Source organism: Lactuca virosa, chromosome 2 (assembly GCF_052849685.1).
Source record: "Lactuca virosa cultivar CGN04683 chromosome 2, Lactuca_virosa_CGN04683_v6, whole genome shotgun sequence".
NCBI classification, from domain to species: Eukaryota; Viridiplantae; Streptophyta; class Magnoliopsida; order Asterales; family Asteraceae; genus Lactuca; species Lactuca virosa.
The window spans coordinates 264,539,812-264,555,675 of NC_136427.1; the positions used below are offsets into that span (position 1 = coordinate 264,539,812).

Here is a 15,864-nt window from a genome sequence, read left to right on the forward strand (position 1 = left end):
ATTAAATGTGACACATGTCAACATTTGATATAGTAGGAAGATAAGTAGAAATAAAATGTAGGAGAATATTTAATTTCTCTTACTTTTATTTGATCTTGATTCTTCAATAGTGTATTATATATTGTAATTAGTCCTCACAATTAGATCCGACACTTGGAATTGGAAAGTAGAAATACGTTTTTTTTAATAAGGTAATTACATCAAGATGAAAACACCATGGGTGGATTGAGTAATGAATTAAAACGTTTTTGAAGGCAAAACGAGTTGGTTGGGAATGAATAATAATCTAAGATTTCGCATATTTAATTATAATGATTTAAGATGTATAAGTATTTGAATACACTTACTTTAGGCATATTATTATTTGACTCATTTCCTTTGTAACCGATTTTTTGCTATTTCACCCGCTTAACCCATTATGAAATAAATACAAACCAAAATAACTCATTATGATAAATGTCTGAAATGATCACCTCCATGATTACAAGGTTTATTATTATTATTATTATTATTATTATTATTGCATTTTTCATGTCAATCACCAATCCCAGTCATTTTGTTAATTGAATCATATCTTTCAAAAAACACAAACAGATATTTCCTGATCTCGAACCGCTTCTCAACACTCATTCAGCAAAACTGTTGCAGCATTCATACATTTACTAAAATATATGTTGTACCTATTTTATTGATTCGAAAATATGAATCAGAGTAACTGCGGTAAACAATACTTTAACAATGAAAAAAGAATCTAAACCTAAATAGTACATAAAACAAAACTCACTGAGCTGTGGTATCGGGGGTTAATAGGTCAATAGACATAGCAGAAGGTATTCTATGTCGCTTTAAGATATGAGAAGTAGCTGTTCTTGCCCTTTCATAATTCAAAACTATCACTCTCTCATCATCCAAATCCAACCTCACTTCCTCTTCTTTGCACTCTTGAACAAGTTGGCACAAATGTTTCAAGTTATTAACATCAACACCATTAACCTTCTTAACCTGCTCACAAAAACATGTTAAAAAAAAGTTTTCAAGGAATGATTTAGTAAAAAGTCTAAAACACCCTTGGATAATAACATGTACCTGTAAATCAGCAAGACGCTCATATCCAACATTGATATCATCCATCAAGACCTGAGATAAAATAACAAGCTCTTCTCCAGGCTTTTGAGGTAGCTCCCTTAATGCACGTTCACAAAGTCTACGTGGCGATGTATTATACCAGTCTTCTCCATGTTCATGAAGGTAAGGTTGACTCAATGGGATAAAAACCAAACCAGCAAATACAAAATAACTAGGAACTTTATCAAACTGGTGGATGGGTACAAGTGGCTTCAACTGCATAATGGATTATGGAAGACATTTAATTAAAATATAATTCCATTGCTTTCAAACAAGATATGTAAAACTTACTGGACGAAGTGTAACTGTCAGCTCAAGCTCTTCACCGTTTCTCAATACTCTAATCACAGCAGTCTCATTTGGTTTCTTCATTGACACCAGATGATCAAATGTTATTCGCTCCCGATTCCGGAAAGGAACTACAGAATTCAAAAAGAAGGAAATCCATAAAGAAACTGATAGCAAATGTATGAAAGGAATGGGATATGGATTTTACCTGTTCCATCATTTGCTATAGGAACACCATCAAATGCAAGGACGATATCGTCTTTCTTTAACACCCTATACGCATCTGAAAGCGGGTTGATCTTACTCACAAGAACCCCGGTCAACTCAGGGCGCATGTTGAAATATTCACGAAGTTGAATGTTTTCAGTAGGCTGGCATGACAAGCCAAGAGAACAGAAACCGGAATAACTTCCACTAGCTTCAACACCATCAACAAAATGTTTTATCACAGGCACAGGAATTATGTAACTGCAAGATACAACACGATATGTCAAATATGGATACTCTATGAAATGAAAACTGAAAAAAAAGTATATGGAATTGGAACTCACCCTATATTCTCTGCTCCAGAGAGGTTTTGAAATGCCACTCCAGCAACCTTGTCACCCATGATTGCAGGTCCTCCACTATTTCCAGGATTTATGGCTGCATCTATCTGTATTGCCAATAGTTGAGTGGCTCCATGTACATATTGTGTAGGTTCAACTCTTGAGACTACCCCTTTTGTCACAGAGATGTTGTCGCCACCTGAAAACAGCTTTGGGGTTAAGTACTTAATTTAATACAAGTATAAATATGGCCAACATGAGTAATCTATTTATTTACCTTGAGGATATCCAACAACAGCAACAGCTTCTTGCATAAATGGAATGTCTCCCAGCTCCAAGAACTTCATACCTTCCCAGAATTCATCACTCTCAACAACAAGAATAGCCAGATCACATTCATGACCTACAGCTTTAACTTCTGCCCTATACTTGGTAGGAGAACCATGTTTTCTAACAAGTACAAATGTGTGATCAGCCACTACATGAGCATTCGTCACAATCCTCTTCCCAGATATAACAAACCCTACAGGTTTCGACAAAAACTCAATTTCAAGTTCAGTCCAAAATTTCAGATGGATGAAAATGCCAACGAAATCAATATGGAATCATATATCAGACAAACATTTAAGGGCCTGGGTAGACATATTATGCAATGAATTTATAGAAAAAAGAAACAGATAACAAGTTTGTAAAAAATTACAAACCTGAACCCATAGATTCACGCTGGGACTTGTTTTGCCAAGGAAGAAAGTAATTAGGGCTACTCGACACAGTAAATATCTTAACAACAGAATCAAGGGCGAGCTCTATTGCTGAATATGCGTCTATGGTATCCGCTATAGCGTTACTTCGGTCGTAATTCAGCTGCTCGACGGCAGCCGTGGAGGCCGAAGCGGCGGTGGTGAAGTGTCTACATTGATTCACTTTAGAACTTGATGAAAAAGACCGATGAGAAGAACATGCTCGTAGGTTTGGATGTAAGTTCGATAGATTGGGGATTGTATTGTAGCATCGGAATGAACGGAATGGATTAACAAATGTCCCGGAGCAAGTCCGCCGCCGGACATGGAGGTTGTGGCACGAAGAGGAAGTAACCTGTCGAAGCGCAAGGCCGATTGGTCGGAGCATATCAAAGAAGTATAGTTTCGCTCCGAACAACCTCGTTGCTATACGCACTGCTTTCTTAGGTCAAATTATTTGTTTTTGGAGAAAATATTATTAACATTGTTTTTTTACAAATAAGTGAAGGGATTGAAACATTTTCCGGTTTTCACATGTTTATTAATAGTATATTTGAACAAAAATGTTTATAAATATAATTATATATTATTATTGTTATTACATATTTAACTATTTATATTTTGCATATTCTTTAAGTGGTCGTTTATGAAGCTATAGTATTTTTAGGATGTATTAAGTATAGTTTATGATTATGCACTAATTCTCCTAGCATTACATCAACGTAACTGTGGCTCCATATTTCCTTGATTGATGGGGAACTTTTCTCTCTAAAGTCTATGTTGTATCTAATAGTCTAATAAGTCTACATTATCTTTATATGTTGTTTAAAATATACTTGTTTTTATCAGTAAAAATAGAAACATTTTCGCCCCAAAAAAAGATGAAAGCATAAAGATTGCCATATGGTCCCCTCCAACCATCCTCGCCAAGTCGCCCTCCTTTTTGCATGATTTTTTTTAGTAACGGTCTTATCATTTATCAATAGATTGTAGATTATGTTGTATGCATGTGTATATGATTAAAAGATATTCGTAGTGTTTGTAATGGAAAATCTATATAAATATAAAATTTTGGTATTGTAATACATACCTTTCAAAACATTAATTACTATAGTAGACATTTTTTATCAAAAAATTTGGACCCACCACACTTCTTTGACTCTTTCAAATATTTAGATGAAAGAGGAGGCATCAATCTTTGATCATGAGAAGATAGAAAAAGAAGGGTTGGAATGAGATATCTAGGACATCTACTCCTTCCTTCTTTTAAGAAAAGATTTATATTTTAGGTATGTCTATAAATTTTGGGTCTACCATATTATAGGATGATTTACGTAGAGATAAGAGTATGCAATTGCATACCTATAGTTAAATACTCATGTAGATTAGTTGGCAAGAGGGTGTTGTGTTCATTTTTTTATCTTAGAAGATCACGGGTTCTAGTTCTAGAGTGCAATTTACTTTTTAAAAATTTGGTAAGGTATACTCATTTATAGACAAGCAAATTTCAATAAAAACATAACTAAATGTAGCCTAGAAGACTTTTATATATATATATATATATATATATATATATATATATATATATATATATATATATATATAGGGACGGGTTCAATAGAGAACCAATATGGGTGGAGGAACCAAGGAACCTATTAAGATGGTTAGATCAAAATATTAACAGCCATTGGATTTGAGATGTAAAAGTATGAAAAACAATAGTGTGCAGCTGATTATAACCAAACACGTAACTTAAGGGGGCATTGTCGTCAAACAAAAACTTTTTAACTCCCACTGTTAATTAACGTCGTTAGTTCATCAGTTTCAATTCAGTGAAAATCGATTTTACCCTCTCATTGAAAGCGATCTTTTACTCCACCGACGACATCGATTTCAAACGAATCTCCGGCGACGATTCAGTCAATATCCACAGTGAATCTTCCCGAAAAGTTCGTCAAAATGAATCTAGAAGGTATATTTGACTGCTATTCACTTTCGATTATCTCATTTAATCCATTTTCAACATTATATTTTTTCGATTGATAAATTTCAAAACGACAAATCTAAACTATCTGTTACATTATGTATTCGATGAATCTGTTAATACACTATTTTATTAACAAAATCGTTTTAGACTGATTTGAAACCCTCGTCGGATGATGAACTTTTAATAATTTGTATTAATAACGAAAACCTAATGAATATCTATATTACAAACTGAAATTTCCTAAAACTTTGTGAATCTAACTCGAATATGAGTTTATTAAGTAAATCGAAACCCTAATTTCATGAACTTTTGAGAATTCGTATAATTACCAAAAACCTAATGATATAAATTTCTTCAAATCGATACAGAAATCATGAATATCTAAATTACAAACCGTAATTTCCTAAAAACTTTGTGAATCTAAGTGGTTTCTGAATTTATTCATTAAACTGAAAAACTAATTTCACATTTTGAATTCACAGTGTGCTTTGTGATTTACATTTGATAATTTTGAAAGGATTCAATGTTTCTGAGTATTATATTATTTGACAATTCACAAAGTGAATCATGATTATATATCAATTTAACATATCATTTATTCAAATTGTGAATTCACAGGGTGATTTATCATTTACATTTGATTTTTTCATCTTGTGAAATTCACATTATGTATCTATGTTTAATTCATATTGTATCTCTTATTGTGCTTCTCATTGTAAATTTATAAAGAGTTGCATTGGTAATGTTTTGATTCAAACTGAATTCACAATGTGAATAAATCATAACTTTCATACCATGAAATTGATGTTTGAATTAATTTGTTAATCAAAAACAGGAAATGAAGAAAAGATCAATGAAAAAAGGATAATAAGAAAAGAATGAAATTGACAAGAAGTCTAAAAGATGTTCTACCTTCAACTACAAGTGAAAAAATTGAAGATATTCAAGATAAAAAAAAGGTTAGAACATTTGCATTCAGATTAAAATAACTAATTATCTAATCATATACTACACACTTATTAAAAAAAAACTAATTCACAATGTGAATCTTGGATGTGTATCTCACATTCAAACAGATTCACAATGTGAATCTCTTAAAAACATTTTTTTTTGCAAGTTGATCAACACTTTTGTTTGTATTTGACTATGCACAATGTAATTGTAAAAATTCACCATGTGTATGTGTACATCACTTGGTGAACCTCAAACTCTTTTGCTGTTAAATGCATAAATTCACAATGTTCTAAAAGAATGAAATTGACAAGAAGTCTAAAAGATGTTCTACCTTCAACTACAAGTGAAAAAATTGAAGATAATCAAGATAAAAAAAAGGTTAGAACATTTGCATTCAGATTAAAATAACTAATTATCTAATCATATACTACACACTTATTAAAAAAAAACTAATTCACAATGTGAATCTTGGATGTGTATCTCACATTCAAACAGATTCACAATGTGAATCTCTTAAAAACATATTTTTTTTTAAAGTTGATCAACACTTTTGTTTGTATTTGACTATGCACAATGTAATTGTAAAAATTCACCATGTGTATTTGTACATCATTTGGTGAAACTCAAACATTTTTGCTGTTAAATGCATAAATTCACAATGTGAATCTTGGATGTGTATGTCACATTCAAACAGATTCACAATGTGAATCTCTTAAAAACATATTTTTTTTTGCAAGTTGATCAACACTTTTGTTTGTATTTGACTATGCACAATGTAATTGTAAAAATTCACCATGTGTATGTGTACATCATTTGGTGAAACTCAAACACTTTTGCTGTTAAATGCATAAATTCACAATGTGAATCTTGGATGTGTATCTCACATTCACACAGATTCACAATGTGAATCTGTTAAAAAAATGTTTTTTTTTGCAAGGTGATCAACACTTTTGTTTGTATTCAGTATGCACAAAGTAATTGTAAAAATTCACAATGTGTATGTGTATATCGCTTGGTGAACCTCAAACTCTTTTGCTATTAAATGCATAAATTCACAATGTGAATCTTGGATGTGTATCTCACATTCAAACAGATTCACAATGTGAATCTCTTAAAAACATATTTTTTTTTGCAAGTTGATCAACACTTTTGTTTGTATTTCACTATGCTCAATGTAATTGTAAAAATTCACCATGTGTATGTATACATCATTTGGTGAACCTCAAACTCTTTTGTTGTTAAATGCATAAATTCACAATGTGAATCTTGAATATAGCTCATAGCCTAACAGATTCACAATGTGAATTTCTAAAAAGTTTTTGCAATTTGATCATCACATGTTTAATTTTATATTGTTTGACATGTATTAATACTACTTATATTTTTGACATTCATATTAAAAATTTCACATTATGTAGTTGAAGGTTCAAAAAAATATACCAAAAACACAGCAAGGAGAACCGTGGTGGAAATAGTTAATAAGTTAAGAAAAAATGAAGATGAAAAGACTATTGAAGAAAGTGTTGAAAAAGAAAAAAGTTTAGAAGCTGATGAGATTCAAAAAAAGCAAACAAAAAAATGATGAAGCAAGATGAATCTGTTTTGAAGACACTTGAAAAGAAAACAACTCAAGGTTAGTATTTATAAAATTATAATTTACTTTAATATATAAAATCAGTTATCTTTAATTTTTTTTTTAAATGAACAGAAATCAGACAGAGTCCAAGATTACATAAAACAAAAACGAAAAAGTCGATGAAGCAAGAAAAATCTGTTTTCAAGACACCTGAAAAGAAAACAACTCAAGGTTAGTATTTATAAAATTATAATTGAATTTGGTATTATAAAATTAATTCTTTATAAATTTGTTAAAACATGAACAGAAATCAGACAGAGTCCAAGACTTAAAATGATTGAATACAAAAAATCTGTGACTCCTATTAAAGTTGAAGATAGCCTTGTAAAGAAAGAATCTGATGAAAAAATAACAGGTTTGTTTATTACTATTCACATGTTTAATTTACAAAGTTATAAACAAATTCACATGTTTATTTTATGTATTATATTATATTTTGCAAAACAAATTCACATGTGAATTTCTTGTATTGTTAGTTATTTTATATTATATATGTTATATTATGAGAAGCTTATGAAAATTATTGACTAACAGGAAAAAGAAAAAGAAAAACAAAGACTCTGGAAGTAGTCAAAGAAAAAATAGGCAAAAGTGCCAATAAATCCAAATGACAGAGTATCTTTGAGAACAAGAATGAGCCTAAAGAAGTTTTATGATATTGTTAAATCTATAAACAAAGAACAGAGAAAAGCTGTCAGAGAAATGGGATTGGGATCTTTGCTGAGAATTGCAACCAATGGAATTTCTGGGAAATTGGCACGTTTTGTTGTGAATTCATTCAATCCATCAGATATGAAAATCCATCTACCTAATGCAAAGATAGACATAACACCAGAACTTGTTCATGATTTGCTTGGAATTCTTCTAGGTGGAAAAGATATATATATATATATATAACACTGATCAATGTGAAGGAAAAGAATTAATGGACTGGAAGCAACAATACAATTTCAAGGCTATGAGACCATCGGATGTTGAAGAGAAAATTAAAGAATCATCAGATTCAGGGATTATTTTCAGAACAAACTTTTTATTACTGTTTGTTAATACCATTTGTGAACAGAATAAGCCTGGAACTTGTAAGACAACAGTATTGCCACATTTGTTAGGCAAAACACCTATGAGAGAAATTGACTGGTGTGGTTTTATAACCAATTGCTTAAAAATGTCAAAGACGACATGGGATGAAACCGATAGAGGAAACTACTATTGTGGGCCACTTCTTGTATTATTGGTAAGGAAAATTCTTATAATTAACACTTTTATTTATATTATTATAAGAAAACTAATTAATCATAATTTTGTTTACATAAACAGCTAGCTTATTTGGAGTTTATGAGAAATGATAAGAATGAAAAAAGACAAATACATGCACTACATTTTTGGGATTATGAAATGATGATGAAAAGGGAAAAAGCTGAGTTAAAGAGTGGTGACTTTGGAACTTTGGAATGGAATGATGATGTTATAGAGAATGATGAAGAATCCGACACCGATGAAAATGAAGATATGAAACTCGATGTAAGTTAATAATCTATATAATTAAAAAAAATTAAAGTTAAATTACAGATATATGTTATAAAATTGTAGTTAAAATGAAATTCATAAAGTGATTCACATTGTGAATATAAAAGTGTATTTTATTACTTTCTCTATAATAAATTCACAAAGTGAATATGTAATTTATTAAAATGCATTAAAAATGTGATACCTCATCAATGCATTCATATTCTGAAACTGTAATTTATTCTAGAAAAAAGTTAAAAAAAAATCATTTTCTTTGACATTTTTTATCTCATTTCGCAGGAATTGGTATTCAAAGCGAAAAAGGATTACAAAAAACTAGTGAATGATAAAATGAAGTTTGGAATGTTAATTGAGTTTTCAACAACAAAATTCACAGAAAGCGATGAGTTGAAAGATATGAAGAAAGTCTTTGAACAAGAATTCATTTATAAAACTCAAAATGAAGATGATGCAAAAGGTGACAGGGATGAAGATGAAAAAAAAAGCGAAGAGAATTTGAATGAACATGAAATAAAGAATCAAACAATCATGGTAACACCAGAAAATTTGTACAATGATCCAATAGTGCATGAGATTGCTGATTCTATTCAATGTATTTTAAATTTTGATAATTATGATGATTTTGAAAATGTAAAAAGTTTTAGAGAACAAAAAATAGATGATAAAAAAAGAAAAAAAAATACTAGAAAATCATCAATGCCTAGTTTTTCACTTGGACTTGGTCTTGGTCTAACAGAAGAGTTTCAGGAAGGAGATGAAAGCAGTGAAGATGAACACATGAAGAAAGAAATAAAAGATGAAAAACTTGATGAAGGAGAAAGTTATGATTCAGAAGAAACAGAATGTGACAATAATATCTTGGGAATTGAAGATGATGAAGACAAAAAAAAAGAGAAGTAGGAAAAAGATTAAAAAAACCATCACTGAAGCTATCTTCTCCTTATAATAAAAAACAGGTCTGTGCATCAAAATTTGTAGATCCAGATGAAGTAAAAGTATCAGATAGAATTTTTTCCAGAATTGGTAATAGCAGGTAATAATTCATGTTATCTTTTATTTAAATACAATAGTATATAAAATACAAATACAAATTAATTTTCTATTAACTGCTTTTTTGTTTTATTTGATTACAAATTAAGTGAGAAGGTATTTCAGACTAAGAGAGGGTATGTGCTTGGAAGAGGAATGATTGAAACAATGCAGGCAAGATTATGGGTACATGCACATGTCATTGATGCTTGGACTGATATTTTGAACTATGAAGAAAAGCTTAAATCAAATTCTACACTGAATCGGTATTTCTTTGATACATCAATTGTGGTAAGTTAATTAAAAAAATATATATCATGATAATGTTGATAATATAATAAATACAATTTTCAATAGTTCTGAATAAGTAATAAAATTCACACAGTGAATCCCATTATAATTCACAGTGTGAATAATTTTAAATTTAAAATTTAACTTATTGTGAATTTAACAATTTACTCTTTAAAGATTGATGTATATTGAAATTTTTTTGTAGAGACAGTTCATATTTGACAAAAATATCCCTTTCAATCAAAGATTTGATAAATTTGAGTCAAATATCAAAGATGCAATGAAAAAGGACAAAGAACTTCTGACATTTGAAAAAGTTCACTTGGTAATAAACTGTTCTTTTTGTTGAATATATTACATATTTTTAACAAAGTTTAACAATTTAAATTATTAAACAGGTGTTTTTACCAGTTCTTCAAAAAAATCACTTTTACATCATCTGCATAAACTTAGAGGAACCAACGGTTGATGTCATTGACAACAGGAATTCAGTCGCAAAGTTTTCTAGAGCTTGTCGTGATGCACCTAATGAATTGGTAAGAATATTAAATTTACATTATAAATATAAGTATTAATAGACTGATAATCTAAATAAAATAATAACTATAGAAAATGACAATTTCTTTTTTGCAGAAAATACTTTTTAGTAGGTACTTGATGAGGGTCAATCACAAATCAGCTTTAACTTTGGAGGGTGTTGAACCAGAAAGGGTGAACATGAATTGGCACACGAGGGATAATCATGTTGACTGTGGAGTTTTTTGCATGCGTCATATGGAGACATATATGGGAGATAAAACAGTAAATTGGACATGTGGATTGCCAAAATAATCAAAACAACAACAAAGTGTGTTAAACGATTTACGCATTAAGTATTTGACAAAGATACTATTGAGTGACGCAAACACACACAGGTCAAAAATCATTGCACAAACAGCTAAGTTTGCAAAAAAGACTAATGAAGAAATAAAAGATTTGCTCGACAAGGGATGGGAAAAAAGGGGAGAAAGGATATAGTACTTCAAGGATTGGAAAAAGAAGTGTAAAACTTAAAACTTAGTTTTCTATTCATTATTAGTATAAGTTTAGATGCACTTTAATTTCTTTAAGAACATATACATGCTTGTTATGTTACAATTTGATGTTAGTTTCTATATCAAATATAATGAACTTTACTAAATACTTAAAAGATGTTTATATTTTCATGTGAATGTCTACATGTATGTTATACAATTACATGTTTTATTAAAAATATGATATTGGTGTGTGGGTGAGGGGAAGTGATTATATTTCTACTCTGAATAAAGAATTGAAAGTACATTGTCATTTCATACATTTACTTCATTTCTTTTGGTCTAAATGATTAAATGTTAATGTAATAACAATACAATATATGTAGAAAATTTACATTGTTTATATGTTAACCTTGTGAAAATTTTATATGTAAGATTAACTATGTGAATTACAGTACATATTATAACATGTATATTTTATATGTGAGGTTCACAATGTGAATTATGGTACATATAGATCATTAAAACAATTAATAGTTGAGATTCACAATGTGAATTAAATTACATTAAGACAATCTTTAACATGAAAATTTTATATATGAGATTATCAATGATAATTAATATACATAAATTAAATCATTAGCATGAAATTTTTATTAGAAAATATTCAAAAAACTAACAATAAAAAAAATATCTTTAACCAAAAACAATAATTTGAAAAAAATATATTCTATTATTAGAAATAAACTCTAAAACAATGAATATCAAAATTAACATCAATATTTCAAGATTTCTATCCATTGAATGATCATTACAAAAATCAAATCTTATTTTAGTCGTCTTAAAAAGAAAAAATTAGAAACAATCAGCCTTCTGTAACCTCAGATTCTAAATCAGACTTCTTAAACCTCAAAATGCAACTCCTAGCATTGTGATTTGGTTTATGACATAAACTGCACAACCTAGTACCCTTTTTAGACTTCTCAATCACTTTCTCTCTAGTGCTCTTGATTCTTTTACCACTGGCCCATCCCTTGTTTCTGATCCCCTCTGGATTATGAATGTTGATAACATCAGGTACTGCAGCTCCAATAATTTTTTCAATGTGAACTGATCTACTCGAAGATGCCCTTGATGAGGTACATAAAGGAATACCACTATCAACCTCCTGAAGTTGCTTTATATATTTAGCCAACTCATCCTCATTATTTGCTATCTTGTTGATGGACAAACGAAGAATAGCATATGCATCTTGAATCAAACATTCATTTTTACTGCCTTTATGAGGATATGAGTACTTTTTTCTCAACAATCCATCAGTTATGATATCTTTTCCCCATCTCCTCAAAATGAAATTTGATGGAATTTCATCATACTCTTTCATATTTAATATGAAAAACATATGACGACATAACAATCCTTCCTGGACAAAAAGCATGCAGCTACAACTGATGCTAATGCTATCACCCCTTCTACTAAATACAACCTACAAAATTATCATTAATAAACAAATTAATATGTGAATAAGAAGTTCTATCTCATACCATTCGATAAAAATTATTCAAATTAACATCAATTCACATTATTAATCAACAGGACATTAGAAATCATAATACTATAATATAAATATGTACTTCAAATCAAATTCACAAAAAAACATATTCCATACTAATCTAATGAAAAGTACAAACCAATTTATAACTCTATAAAAATTCACACTATTAATTAGCAAAACATCCTACATTCACAGTGTGAATTTTGAAACTACATTTTATATTTAATAAACTGTATTAGGACAAAGAGACATACCTTGTAACGAGTATTAGGACAATGAGAAGGAAGACTATTTCGATAAAAGTCATCAGATTCTTCATCCTCATTCACATTTTTATCAATCAACTTTTTTTTCTTCTTATCTCTCAAAACATAAACTTCACTTTCATCTTCAATAACTACAGATTATTGAACACAATAAAACACATATTTATATAACTCTTTCTGAATGTCCAAGAAAATATTATGTGTATAAATTTCCGATGCATGCTTTTCAATAGCCAAAGGAGTCCTTAGCTTGGGGGTAGTAGTTGTGGACTGATAATCTAATAAAGATTGATGATGCCTTTGCTTCTCCATTGCACTATCAAACGACATCATGAACTTCACCAAATTTGATTTATGATGCAAAAAATGTGAGAAAGCATTATTCAGACTCTCTGATCTTGAAGTAGTTCGCATCAAACCAGAAAGTTCAAGATCTCTCATAAAAGCTGGAATCCATAAATCCCTTATTTTAAAAACAGACCTTAACCAGTCATTTTCTTTTAGATGAAACTTATCTAACATTGTTGACCACGAACTTTCAAAATTTTGTGGAGAACATTGAAGATTCCATATAATATCAAAAAAATGTCTTCTGGAAGTCCGGATGATTATAAACATCGATAGGAATCTAAAAAAAAAGAAACACATAAGAATCATTACATATGTTGAATATTTGATGTAATTCATATTAACATAACATTTGGTTCACATTATGAATTCACAGTGTGATTTATGATTTAGATTTGTTCCTTTCATCATATGAAAATTTACATTGTGAATTCACTATATGCTTTATGATCTATATGGTTATAAACATATATAGGAATCAAGAAACAAAAAATATACCTTTTCCTCAAGTTTTTGAGTGATGTGCCACATGCATAGTCTATGCTTCGATTCAGGAAAAACAAAATTAACAGCTTTCTTCATTGATGAATCCTGATCTGTTACAATCATCATGGGAGGCTTGACAAATGCTTTACGAAACACTTCAAGCAACCACACATATGCATCTGCTGTCTCACGAGCTAGTAAACCAGCAGCAAAAGTAACACAACGCTTGTGGTAGTCAACTCCAGTAAAAAGAACAAATACCATAGAATACCTGAATTTTTTTTGATAGGTATTATTAAAAAGAACAAATACCATAAAAAGAACAAATAAGGATTAGGAATTACTTGTTTGTTTGATAAGTAGCATCAAAAGATAGTACATCTCCAAATTCCTTATAGTTGGCTTTCGAAGTATCATCAGCCCAAAAAAGTCCAGTAAGATGATCATCAACATCTTTTTGAACCTCAAATGAAAAATTAGAGAAACACAATTTTCTGCTTGTCAATATATCCACAACCATTTGGGAATCTTTGACACCAATTTTACAATTCAAATCTCTATGAAAATTTTTAAAGTCAACTGCAGTCCTTCCCCTAGAATCAAAGCCACCCTTCATACTACTCACCAAGTTATAAGCTTTTGAAGCACCAATGTTACAAGTACCAACCTTATGTATAAAGGATTCATCAAGAAAATCCATTGTCCTATTAATCCTTAATAAGTGCAACTGATCTTGAGCAACAAGTTCATGGTTGTGATCTTCAACAAACACATAAATGTAGAACATTAAAGAACATTGGAGATTTTTGAACTTTGAAACAGCAGGGCATCCGTTCTTCTTAGAAGAAGTTCTCCTTCTCTTAACATCTGAAAATTTCACATTAACATTTTCATTCTTGAATGACTTCGTGAAACCAGATCTACTACATGTCGAATATCTAATACGAATTGTGTCATCATTGTATCTTTTTTGACTTGACATATTCACATCAAAACCACATTCTTGACCATAAGTCTTGTAAAAGTCAAGACCAATGTCCAATGAATCAAACATCAATCCTTTGAAAGGCTTCTTATGTATCAACTTATCATAAGGAACAAGCTTAAAACTTTCAGTATTGTAGAGCTCAAAATCAAAACTATAACGAGAGTTACTGCTATTTGAATGATCAATATTCATACTTGAAGATGATTGATCATGAACTGCAAAACCAAACAAAACATCTATTTCATTACATTATATATAAAATGTGAAATTTATATTAAGAAAAAAACTTACGTGATTGTTCATTAATAATTGAATGCAAATCTGAACAAGAATTACTGTTATTTGAATGATCAATATTCATATTTGAAGATGACTGATCATGAACTGCAAAACCAAAAAAAAACATATATTTTATTACATTATATAGAAAATGTGAAATTTATATTAAGAAAAAAAAAACTTACGTGATTGTTCATTAATAGTTGAATGCAAATCTGAACAAGAATTCAAAGAACTCATAATGAATCGTCGGTAAGCTGGAGTTTATATACAGATTAGAAATTTAGAATTGATAATTATACAAAAAAGGAAACAAATAAACAAGATAATCACAAAACTTTAAAATATATGCACAAGATAAGATAAAATTCTCAAAATCACTAAAAGTTTGGAAAAAACTTAAATGTCAGAAGATGCACAAGATATAATTGATTATCTAAATGTCGAATATGCATTACAGACGAATGATTACAAAAACGGTCGAATGAAAAACAGTAACATCAAACGCAAATTCAACATACGACATAAAAATAGCAAATTAACAATAAAAACATAACAATTTGAAGATTAAACGGTAAAATCAACAGAATTTGACAATAGACGATTATAATAACAATAAAAATAAGTTGATAAACAATGCATCGGAATTGACCTAATAATCATAAACGAAAGATGAATAGATATTAAAAATACCTGATTATTAGCTGAAATCTGAAGAAACTATTAGTAAATTGGATGAAAAAGGTTGATTTCGAAGAACAGCCGAGATTTTGGATCGATCGATGAAGGACAGTGACAGAAGAC

At 29.8% G+C, this 15,864-nt stretch overlaps 2 protein-coding genes across 2 annotated transcripts; both read right to left on the reverse strand.

Moving 5' to 3' along the window:
* Positions 1-595: 595 nt before the first annotated feature.
* On the reverse strand, positions 596-3,166 carry LOC145160999 (protease Do-like 10, mitochondrial). Its single transcript, XM_079080409.1, has 7 exons — positions 2,666-3,166; positions 2,239-2,484; positions 1,965-2,160; positions 1,622-1,881; positions 1,417-1,544; positions 1,087-1,341; positions 596-1,002 (listed from the first exon to the last, which is right to left on the reverse strand). The coding sequence occupies exons 1-7, from the start codon at positions 3,087-3,089 to the stop codon at positions 781-783; spliced, it is 1,731 nt and encodes a 576-aa protein (XP_078936535.1). The 5' UTR covers positions 3,090-3,166; the 3' UTR covers positions 596-780.
* An 8,837-nt stretch (positions 3,167-12,003) lies between these two features.
* LOC145158470 (protein FAR1-RELATED SEQUENCE 7-like) lies at positions 12,004-15,300 on the reverse strand. The gene is made up of 7 exons (XM_079077362.1): positions 15,246-15,300; positions 15,073-15,165; positions 14,138-14,996; positions 13,806-14,064; positions 13,731-13,758; positions 12,948-13,090; positions 12,004-12,624 (listed from the first exon to the last, which is right to left on the reverse strand). The coding sequence occupies exons 1-7, from the start codon at positions 15,298-15,300 to the stop codon at positions 12,004-12,006; spliced, it is 2,058 nt and encodes a 685-aa protein (XP_078933488.1).
* Between the last annotated feature and the right edge of the window lie 564 nt (positions 15,301-15,864).